The 10,467-nt window shown below is 43.8% G+C and overlaps 2 protein-coding genes across 2 annotated transcripts; both read right to left on the bottom strand.

Moving 5' to 3' along the window:
• Positions 1-2,412: 2,412 nt before the first annotated feature.
• Positions 2,413-3,538, bottom strand: LOC129602438 (uncharacterized). The gene is made up of 3 exons (XM_055501454.1): positions 3,372-3,538; positions 3,014-3,301; positions 2,413-2,808 (listed from the first exon to the last, which is right to left on the bottom strand). The coding sequence occupies exons 1-3, from the start codon at positions 3,493-3,495 to the stop codon at positions 2,555-2,557; spliced, it is 666 nt and encodes a 221-aa protein (XP_055357429.1). The 5' UTR covers positions 3,496-3,538; the 3' UTR covers positions 2,413-2,554.
• Positions 3,539-4,482: 944 nt separating this feature from the next.
• On the bottom strand, positions 4,483-6,182 carry LOC129602437 (alpha-amylase-like). The gene is made up of 3 exons (XM_055501453.1): positions 5,741-6,182; positions 5,163-5,465; positions 4,483-4,950 (listed from the first exon to the last, which is right to left on the bottom strand). Exons 1-3 carry the CDS (start codon positions 6,165-6,167, stop codon positions 4,700-4,702), a joined length of 981 nt encoding a protein of 326 aa, XP_055357428.1. The 5' UTR covers positions 6,168-6,182; the 3' UTR covers positions 4,483-4,699.
• Between the last annotated feature and the right edge of the window lie 4,285 nt (positions 6,183-10,467).

The following is a 10,467-nucleotide window of genomic DNA, read 5'->3' as shown; positions in this document are numbered from 1 at the left end:
AGACATTGGCCACCCACACCGGCATCCGAATGCCCAGATAAATCATGGCCAAATACACATCCGACGGAGTCCAGCAAATAAACACACTTATCGACGTCATCGTCAACACCACGAGCGGCTTCACCTTGCGCTGTCTCCTAACAGGCCCTTCGGACTTCCGAGCGACATACTGAGCGTAGCGCAGCGGTTTTGCTGTCGTCTCGATACTGTCACCGCCACTACCCGGTTTCATGCTAGCAGTACGAGTAGTATTCTGGCTGGACCCGGGATTCGTATCCTGGTTATCCACGCGTTTGTTTCTCCAGCGCTTCGCCATGATGTAGATGTAAACGACCATGATGAGAATCAGCGGCATAAAACGATGCAGGACAATATCGGCGCGCCGCCAGGCCAGTATCCTCCTGCGCCGGGCTGGCATCCGTTCTGTTTTCCCGGCGGAGCGTAATAGAAAAATTCCAGGAGGAAGATAGGAAACTGCACAACATGGACGTACGCCACCACGCTTAAACATAATAAGACCGCCAACTTTATATTGTGGCGCTGCCGGTACGACACTGGATATGTGATGGCCCATAAACGGTTAACAGCGATCAGAACATGCACCAATACCGGAATCTGGCTGATGACAAACTGGATATACATATATGTGACGCATAATTCCTGTCCGCCGGGATATACTCCGTTGAGACTGTTGAGCAGGGCGATCGGGCGCGCGGCCATTACCGGAATGTTGCCAATACAGATAGCGATAAGGTAGATGGTGAAGGAGGTCACCCGCATCCACGGGGTGAGCTGCAGCAGTAGCACCGCGATATTAAGAATGCAGGATACGCACAACGTGGATGTGGTCACCATGAGCACCGGTGTCCATCCTGGTGTAGGTGCCCTGACAGTAAAGTTGGCTACCGGTGCGCTGTCATTGGTTGCATTCCAAACGTTCATTGTCTAGTACTCTGCGCTAGGTTAATTTTCCGCAACAGTCTGTATATCGTATATCGTGCCAACAGACCAGCCGTGGAAAGCGCCTTGTAATGTTCTTCATCCGCTTGGCATGTGTACGTGACGATTCCCGCATCCGGTCCGGCTGCCGCGTTTAATTTGTATCAATTCACCGAACACTTGCGGAAGCAGTGCAAGACAATATCCCACCATGCAAAGCCGGCAGGTGGTTATTGAAAACAGCACAGGGTAAAATCTGTTAGAGTAACAGTTTGTCAACACGAATTATCGGGGCTGAATGTGATCGCTGCAGCGTACGCTGAGGGCAACCTGTCACGTTCGCAAGTTACAATCAAAAAAGGGGACTGAGCTGACGAGTAACAAAAGCAGTGCAGAGAATTTACTACGAATTTAACATTGCTTAGCTTTGCTAACTGGTCTTTCCCCATTTGCTTGTGTTCGGGCGAATGCTGTCCTACGCGGTACAAACCTAAATCTCTTGGCAGAAGCCAGGCGCGGATATCTGTGTTTTAATTGGTCGGCAAATCTCTTCAGATGCATATTAAATTCATACGTACTGTATATACTCGTATCGACCGCAGTTATTTAATCAACTTTGTCTTTATTTGTGAGTGGCTTTTCTTTGGATTTGATGTAAAAATGCTTGCTTTTCAGGTGGAAATTGCCTAATGCGTCGGCGTTATTATTAACGCCAGTGAATTAGCAGGGCATTTCGGAAATGAAACATTAACAAGATGAAAGCCAGGTTGCTCTTGCTCCTCAACAATGTGGCAGAACTTTATTATCAAAATACTGTGCAAAAACAGTCGGATTACTTACGGGTAGTAATTAATATGGCCTTGACCTTTCCGTGTAATTAGTCTACCAAGAAAACCGTAAATATTTGATGAGTGAACTATCTGGCACGTGTTTGTATTAGTTCTTGTATATCGTTACAAGCGTGGTCAGTTTGCATTTCGGAAAATAACGTGTTAATTGGTTACTGCGAAGGAATTATGCTGAAAGTATGGATGCTGCTGCAGTATACAGTACTTGCAAACATCATTGGAAGTATGCTCCAAGAGCTTTTTAACTCAAATTGCCAGTTGAGCGCTTCCGGAGGTTTAGAAGAGATGAAAGGTCACCAAAGCAGCTAAGAAATTTTGCGATTTCCAGTCCAAGAAGAGAAATTTAAAAATTCAAAATGCAAGTGGCTCAGTTTATTGGACACATAGATTGGCCCGTATGTAGGATCAACAGTTGAAACAGACTGGTCAACTTCTGTTAAATCAGCAGTTTATAGTACTGTATGTGCCCTAACGACAAGCTAGTAAGGAACTGACTTACAACATGGTCAATCAGTTAGGCAACGTTATTTTTGCTTTTTTTTCACTACAAGTGTGCCATTTGTAACCTAACACATAACGCCGTCTGGTGCGCTAAATGGGTATAAATGGGTATACGGGTCTGACATTCATGTAATTACCGTGCCAGAACTGATAACAACAGTCGACAAGCATAATTTTTCTGTGTATCAAAATATGTAGAAAAAGTTTTGTAAAAAACTGGAAAAATGCGTAGGCAGTCATGAGCAAAAACATATTCCAGCGCAAATTTAACTAAGCGTACTTCCGTTAGCAGCCAAAATGCCGGTCAAGGCGGTGGCGATTTGTAGTGCCGCCGCTTGGCATTCGGAGGTACTGTCGTTATTTGTCACCACAGCCTGGATTCGCACCATGGATTTGTACAGATTTACGACGTTGGACAGCCAGGGTTGCGAGTCGTAGTTGTCATTCTGGTGAGCCTGACCGGCTTGTACCAAATTAGTCAAGGCTGCTCCCAGCTTTTGTAGGATAAATTGATATTTGGCTGCAAAAGACCAATTAGGTAAATCAGTTTGCTGCAGTAAAACGCGGTTTAATAAAAGTATGTGCTGTCCACTTATATTAAATAAAAAAATTTATTCTGCCATGCAAAATTGCCCAGAGTGGCGCTGCGATCGATGAGTGAAATTAAATATCCACAAGACACCGGTAAGGAAATATCAATGATTAATTTTAGACTGTTTAATTACCTTCGCCGGTAAGGGAATCACATGCCCCGGGGATAATGTCGCTGGCATGCCCCAACCCGAGCTGAATGTCGTTGGACAGGCTCGTTGCCAGCTGCAGACAAGCCGGTCCCGTAATATCGGCGTTATTTGCCAGACCCAGGAGCTGGAGGTTGTCGCGATTCAGAGCCAATAAACCACTAAGGAAAAGCCCGGAGCTGTTATTAATGGGGACGTTGGGGTTGGATTTGGCCACGTTGTTCACTTCCACTTCCGACACAGATAAATCCGCCAATAACTGTTGATACAGAGCTGCAAACATAAGTAAATCGAACATTTAGAGAAAATTTAGAAAATATGTCTAAACCAAAAACTAACCCACCTTCGCCAGTTAAATTAGGATACGTTTTCGGTGCTGCGTTACATGTTGCTGAACTACCAGACCCGGATTGAGCAGACACGCTGGCCACAATCGCTGCTACTATAAAGAAACTGCTTGCAATCATGGTTTTAACTATTAGCACGTTTGTGGTCAGAAATATAAATCAATGTTCGAAAAAAGCCGTTAATTTTATGCAGTTGCTTATTGTTGGCTGACTTTTATTGTGCTCTAGTTTACGTCTGGGCTCAGCTGCGGTTAGATGATCCGCGCTAATGGTTTATGATGACACTTGTTACTTGATAGTTTATTGAAGTGCATGAAGTAACTGAAGCACGTTGACCACTTGCGAAACCAGCCACCGGCGGCGAATGTCTCCGTAAGAAGCAGAGCAATAATATCACAGGTATCCAAGCTATGACAGTTGCACAACCATTCATTCAGTCTTTTATTTTATAATTATGTATCTGTATACATGTCTTACAATGATTTACTGACGTGAGGTGTACTTCGCAGAGACCTTTACTGCTTGATGACTGCGCAGTTTAATACAGTACGTAATATACTCTACTGTAGTTAATTTGCATGTTTGTTGACCGGAAATGCATCGAAAACCAAGGCCGACTAGGGAAAATTACTAATGTTACTGTTATGGGCGATGTAATTTTTTTAATTTAAAACGCCAGTGGAAAAGTTAAGCCTTTAAGCCAGTTGACGATGAAGCAATAGCATAACCTTACATGGCACGTTTCCCTGCTGATAGAATTCTACAGAAACTTTCGCATTATGTAATTAGTGATTATACTGTAATTAAAGCAACGTCTTAGTGGTTTATGGTCTTATACATGCTATTAACTGATTGTTAACAACTTGTATTAAACGTGCAATATGTAAAATGAAACGACTCAGGACTATCGGAGCTCCATCTTACAAGACGAATTCAATATTACAATATTAGTATGCATCAATTTCTAATAATGTTATCTCCATCAAGTCAGCTGCTCCACAGCAGTTACATTTCCGGTTTCAGCATTTCACGTAATAACTATCGCTAGCACAATAAACACATGTTTTTCCCTTATTTATTTTTTTGCAGATAATGATCGGCTTTTCGGAGCCGAAATACCAAAAGGTACATGCTCCTGATTTAAACTCATAATCCGACTGATTTCATGCATTTTTGAAAGAGTTACATAATATCACCACACTTATTTAAATAACTGTTATAGTGTCAGTAACATCATCGTGATAAAGTTGCAGAATACAGGAGAATTAAGTCCAGAAAACTCGTGGTAAATGCACCGATATCATCACAATACAAAGTTTGTTCTCTAACTAATCGAGCTTCCATTGGCCTGCAGGATGCCCTTCAATGCGTCAGCGATCTGCTTAGCAGCCGCTTGGCATTCGTAGCTCTGGTCGTTGTTGTTGGCGGCAGCTGTCACACGCTGCATGGACTTATACAGGTTGACGACGACCGACAGCCATTGTCCCTGATTCGCGTCGTTCTGGTGGGCCTGGCCAGCTGTGGTCAGACTTTGGAGAGCGGCTCCAAGTTTTTGCAGCACATACTGATTTTTGGCTGCAAAACGAAATCGTTTAAGAATGCACTAACGCGCTCACGTACATAATAACATTCTTTTTTAGCATTAAGATGCTTATTATTTATGTTGTGCTCGTTTTTTACTAATTTTTAGTAACACTTAAGAAGGTTTATGTTTGTTTAATCCTTTTTGCAAATTAATGAAAATTCTTTGCACAATCACAGCAGGATGTCATCACAACGTATGGTACCTTCGCCAGTGAGAGAATCACACGAGCCCGGAATGATATCGGTGGCGTGAGCCTGCACGTTCTTAATATCCCCGCCAAGACCCTGGATCAAGGTTAAGCAGTCAGCACCCGAAACAGTGCCTCCATTGGTCAGCGCCTGCAGCTTAAGGTTGTCGCGGTTAACAGCCAACAGAACTTGGAGGAAAAAGTTAGAGCTGCCGGCGACGGGCACATTGACGATGGTCACACCGGCATTCTGCTTGGCAATGCCGTTAACTTCCACTTCGGAGAGGGCCAAATCCGCCAACAACTGCTTGTACAGATCTACAAAACTGGGCGGTGTTTAAAACTGTTAAACATACAAATTAACTTAGCACGTAAACACCACACTGCATGCTCGTAAAAGCTTATCCCGTAATTTTTTTCGCATCGAACTTGGAGCGACACAGCGACACCTACAAATTCAAGTTAAATACGTACTGTGTCCTGCGAAAGAAATTACCGGACGGGGTAGTAGCCATGCAGGGCTTTTTCAACACAAGCAAAGACTTTATACTTACAGAGCCCAAGAAAATAAAAAAGGCAGCGCGCAAACGTACCTTCGCCAGTTAGGCTATAGACCTTCGGTGCCGCATTACACGTTGCACTTGAAGAAGTCGAAGAAGGAGTTGCTGCAGGAGTAGCTGCAGGAGTTGCTGCGGGAGTTGCTGCAGGAGTTGCTGCAGGAGTAGCAGCAGGAGTTGCTGCAGGAGTCGCAGCTGGAGTTGCAGCCGGAGTCGCAGCAGGAGTCGCAGCTGGCGTTGCAGCTGGCGTTGCAGCGGGCGTTGCAGCGGGCGTAGCAGCGGGCGTTGCAGCGGGCGTTGCAGCAGGCGTTGCAGCAGGCGTAGCAGCAGGAGTTGCAGCAGGAGTTGCAGCAGGAGTTGGCATAGGAGTTGCAGAAGGTGTACCGTAGGAACCATAGGCTTGGGCTTGAACGTAGCCACTGCTCAAAACTGTTAATGCTGCTACAAAAAGGATCACCGCCATGATAGCTATTTTTTTGTATGTCTCTACTGGAGTAAAAAAACTTATTTTCAAAAGCGATGTATTGCTTACCCGGTATGTATCGAATTCTTATATAGCGAAGCGTTGAGTGTCGTTAACAAGTTTTCGGGCGGTCCGCGGTGAAGGGTCACGGTTTGTGGTCTGATAAATGACTACACGTATGTAGAGCGTTGAACATGTTACATGTGCAATACCCGCCATCAACGAAATATTAAAATTAATTAATAAGGTCATGTTGCCGCATACGTATGGCTACTTCGAAAAACATTAAGGTCAAGCACCTCAAGGTACAACAATCTGTGATATCAAATGACTGCATTGAGGTGCACATTGGTTGATTGATTGCAGCAAAAAGACATCCTTGTCTGTAAGTACCGAAGCGCTTGTATGTTAGAAGCGTAACAGCGGCGTCTGAATCTTCGTACTCTACCACAGACATACCGTATTTGCCGTGTCATTGTGCATGTTACTATGCCGGCGACAGTAATATTTTTTAACCACGAAACCACCTATCAAAAAAACCCAGACGAATACGCGGTAATTCTCATGCGCCCTGAAGCCTTTTTGGGCCTTTTTGTTTGTGCAGCGTGTTCGATATACGGAACGTAAACAAAATTCCATCACTACCTAAGCTATCGAGGCCAAAGTTGTCATTTGTCGGCGCCACCGCGTCAACGACAGTTACGCGCCGCTAATGAAGTAAGAAGTTGTTTGTGGTACATACGGGGTCAGTCGATGCTACATTATGGAAACCTCGGTATAAAATGATTAAAGACCTCATGCAATAAATTTTCTTCCACGCGGTAGCATAATCGAGCGGTTGGTGTACCACGAAAGCGGCACTCTTGTCGTGTTTTGGTGTATAATAATCCTGTAACCGCAGTTATTGTAGAAACGACTTCCAACTTTCCAGTCAAAAGTATATCAGATTATTAGTTCGATGGAAATAATTTGGTGACGTTCTTAAATCAGGTGCCCTGTTGGCATTTTGTTTTTGGAAAACTTTATATACCCGTTGCTCCACTTGAGCATTTCTCACATTCAAATAAGCTACTACTGTTAGCAAGCATTTTGTTATATCGAGCATGTCTCATCGAGAAATCATTTGCACAACGTGGCACTATTGCTGAAATTGGCCTACGTTAGTTATGAAGTGCATTGATAATTAGTTCCCTCCAGGCAACAAAAAATTCAACTGTTGGGTGCAGTAGCAACCGACTTTTCCGTAAACAAACTCTTCGGCACAACTTGTGCGGACTGCTACAGTAAAGAAAATTTCACTGCAGCCTCGCTCCGGCCTGTCAAAGCCCGCTAACGCGCATTTTGCTTGTAAACCTATGTTCATTTTGTTAGTATAAGGGCTGTTGTCGATAAAACTGAGAATTTTGTTAGTTCTCAATTGGCATTCCGCGAAAAAAAAAGTACCACAACAGACATAGGCGAATCCATATCCTGGATTTGCCATAAGTTCTTTGCGCTACATTTTTAATTTTGCTTTGAATATTCTACCACTGCCTTCATCTTAGAGAGCCTTTATTTACGTATCTTACATTTGTGAAAAGAAATCTGTTGACTGTGGAGGCACAATATGGATGACAGCCGCTTGTCATAGATAGTTGTATGTGTTATGACGCATGGTTGCACGGTAGCACACGTAATAAACAATACCATTGACCTCTAATAATCCATCATGGAAACACACGCGATATTAGTCATGCTGCTAGATGCTTCGCCAAGTATCTGGTTTTGTTATAACTGCGAAGTCAACACTTAAAAGAGGTTTTCAATAATTGGAACAGAAAAATCAGCGGGATTTTGAGAAAAGTTGTTGCGAAATGGCGTTAATTGGGCAACCTCCGGCAAGTAACTAATAGGCAGTTATAGACTTGAAATATTACTGTAGTTTATCATTAGCGGCTATTACCACAAAATCAGTTTACAGTTAGGTTTAAAATTAGCGTTGATGTGCACGCATGACGGCAACTGTCCGGGAGGAAGCTCAAAATACAGTCAGTTTACACGCTCACTTCTAAAAATAAAACAGAAAGCATTAAATTTACCAAAAAAAACATTTCTGTAATGCATTCTTAATACGGAATTGTGCCAAAACTGTAGTAGTAATAGCTAAAGAAGTCGTTAAAGGAGTTACCATCACGAATCACGATCGATGCGCTGCAATAAGCACAGCCTTGTGAGCGCTGCTGTTCCTTTTTAGTAGTCTTAAGAAATAGGAGGCACACATAGGAGTCAAATACGCACATAGGAGTCAATTTAACAAATCAATACGCGCGCATGCAGCTGACGACCTGCTCGAGTAGCCAAGAGGATCGAAATCATAAAACCAAAGAAGCACTGTTTTTTGGAAACACTGGGATGTCCAGTATCCATTTTCGTTTTGGAATATCACACTGGAATTGTATGCGGTCGCTCGTATGGTGTGTTGTATATTACTTCAGTCCATACGAGGACTGTTGGGTGCCATGAACATACCCTGCACGACGAGATCCAACTTGGTGCAGTTATGCCACTTCTAAAGAAAGGTCAGCATGCGCTGTTGCTCATTTCCATTCCATTTTTGAAGCGTTAGGTCTCTTTAGTGTTCGAGTTTTTAAAATTCTGCGGAAGCAACAATTAAATAGCATGCAAGAATGTTATAGGCAGGCTTTAATTCTGTCGAAGGTATAGCTATTCGAAATGCCGCACAATGTCCACACCCGAAAGAAACGGAATCTCGTGTAACAGTGGCGCACCTCCACCTCATTGTCTCATACATGCGGATTATTTCGAGAAATTATTTTAGTCTCAAACTGATCAGCCACATTAACGGATCAAAAATCATTTGCAGATTGTACAATATGGTGATTGCGCTGAATCCCCACACAGGCAGCCGAAATCCCAAGAACAACGAACTCCAGTAAACGTCCGCCGGCATCCAGCAGAAAAACACCGAAATCGCGGTAGATGTCAGAACGACAAAGGGCTTTACTTGGCGCTTTCTGACGCAGGACGCTACCCCTTCCTGGTTTCTTGCACCTGGGGTGCTGTCCACCAAGTGATCGAGAGCGACAACAATTCTCTGGGGATAAATTAACCGTTTCCTCTTCCACCGTAGAATAACGATATAGAAGTAGATACCGATAACCAGAATGAGCGGTATAAAGCGGTGTACGACGATATCCACAGCTCTCCACTGCATCAGCACACCGGCCGCTAGTTGACACACTGTGCGGCGTTCCGGTGGATTGTAGTAGAAAAACTCCAACAAGAACATGGGAAACTGAACGACATGAACGTAGACCAGAACAGACAAACATAACGAGCATGTCTTTTTGCGACGATTAAGGTAGTTGTCGCGGTACGACGGGGAACAGTTGATCATCCGCAGGCGATCTACAGCGATGAGGACGTGCAGCAAGACCGGCACTTGGCTGACGACGAACTGCACGTAATTGTACAGGACACACACCAAATAACCGCCTGGGAAGATCCCGTTGACAGCAGCCATGAGGCCCAACGGAAGAATGATAATGACGTACACAATGTGCCCAAGAGATATGGCTATCAGGTAGAGCGTGAAAGAGGTGATGCGCGTACGCGGTAGGAGTTGTATCAGCAGCATACTCAGGTTCAAGACGAAGGAAATGCAAGAGATGGTGGCTATCGTAATTAGCAACGGGGTCCAGCCGCGATAGGCCGTTAGCGAACGGGTTATGTTGAAGATGCTAATGTTTGCGGGATTCAATAAAGTTGTAGAGTTGGTGGCTGCGTTCATCCTGGCTAGACGGAATTCAGGTAGGTGAACAACGCGTCGGCAGTTAAATTTTCCTGGCCGTGCACGAGTTCATTACTCTGTTTAAATTGTCAGGATCAAATCGGTCCAGAAAGAGGATTTTCCGCGGCTTTTATGGTGCTGATATCTAACAGTAAACTCTATACACTCTGTTCAAATGTTGTCTCTACTCTGTACTCTGGAGAAAAAAGTATGGAGTATGGCTGTGTTTCAGACTGACAGAAAATGATTAATCAATCTTCTGAGATGTGGCTGATGCGCTTATACACGTGACCTTTTACGTAACATCCAGAATCTCAAGAAGAAGGAGTACATATTTAATACGCGAGACATACTTAATACCGTGAAATCCAAATTAAACACTCCTTCTAAATACCTGTCCACTGATGGTGAAATGACTAAATGTCTGCCAGACGTTTGGGGATTAAGGCAATACAGACTCTGTATGTTTTCATTTTCTTGTTATATAGCATTTCGCTGATGTTCTTATTT

Source organism: Paramacrobiotus metropolitanus, unplaced genomic scaffold (assembly GCF_019649055.1).
Source record: "Paramacrobiotus metropolitanus isolate TYO unplaced genomic scaffold, Prichtersi_v1.0 Parri_scaffold0000466, whole genome shotgun sequence".
NCBI classification, from domain to species: domain Eukaryota; kingdom Metazoa; phylum Tardigrada; class Eutardigrada; order Parachela; family Macrobiotidae; genus Paramacrobiotus; species Paramacrobiotus metropolitanus.
Note: the sequence above shows the minus strand (reverse complement) of the source record. Positions and strands in the feature narration are given on the sequence as shown.

Excerpts from the sequence above, each read along its gene's own strand:
- LOC129602438 (XM_055501454.1), bottom strand. The coding sequence starts at position 3,495 with ATGATTGCAAGCAGTTTCTTTATAGTAGCAGCGATTGTGGCCAGCGTG. Across the intron at positions 3,302-3,371 it reads TCCTAATTTAACTGGCGAAG|CTCTGTATCAACAGTTATTG; the intron begins GTGGGTTAGTTT and ends TTATGTTTGCAG. Across the intron at positions 2,809-3,013 it reads TGATTCCCTTACCGGCGAAG|CCAAATATCAATTTATCCTA; the intron begins GTAATTAAACAG and ends GGTCTTTTGCAG.
- LOC129602437 (XM_055501453.1), bottom strand. The coding sequence starts at position 6,167 with ATGGCGGTGATCCTTTTTGTAGCAGCATTAACAGTTTTGAGCAGTGGC. Across the intron at positions 5,466-5,740 it reads CTATAGCCTAACTGGCGAAG|ATCTGTACAAGCAGTTGTTG; the intron begins GTACGTTTGCGC and ends CCAGTTTTGTAG. Across the intron at positions 4,951-5,162 it reads TGATTCTCTCACTGGCGAAG|CCAAAAATCAGTATGTGCTG; the intron begins GTACCATACGTT and ends TTCGTTTTGCAG.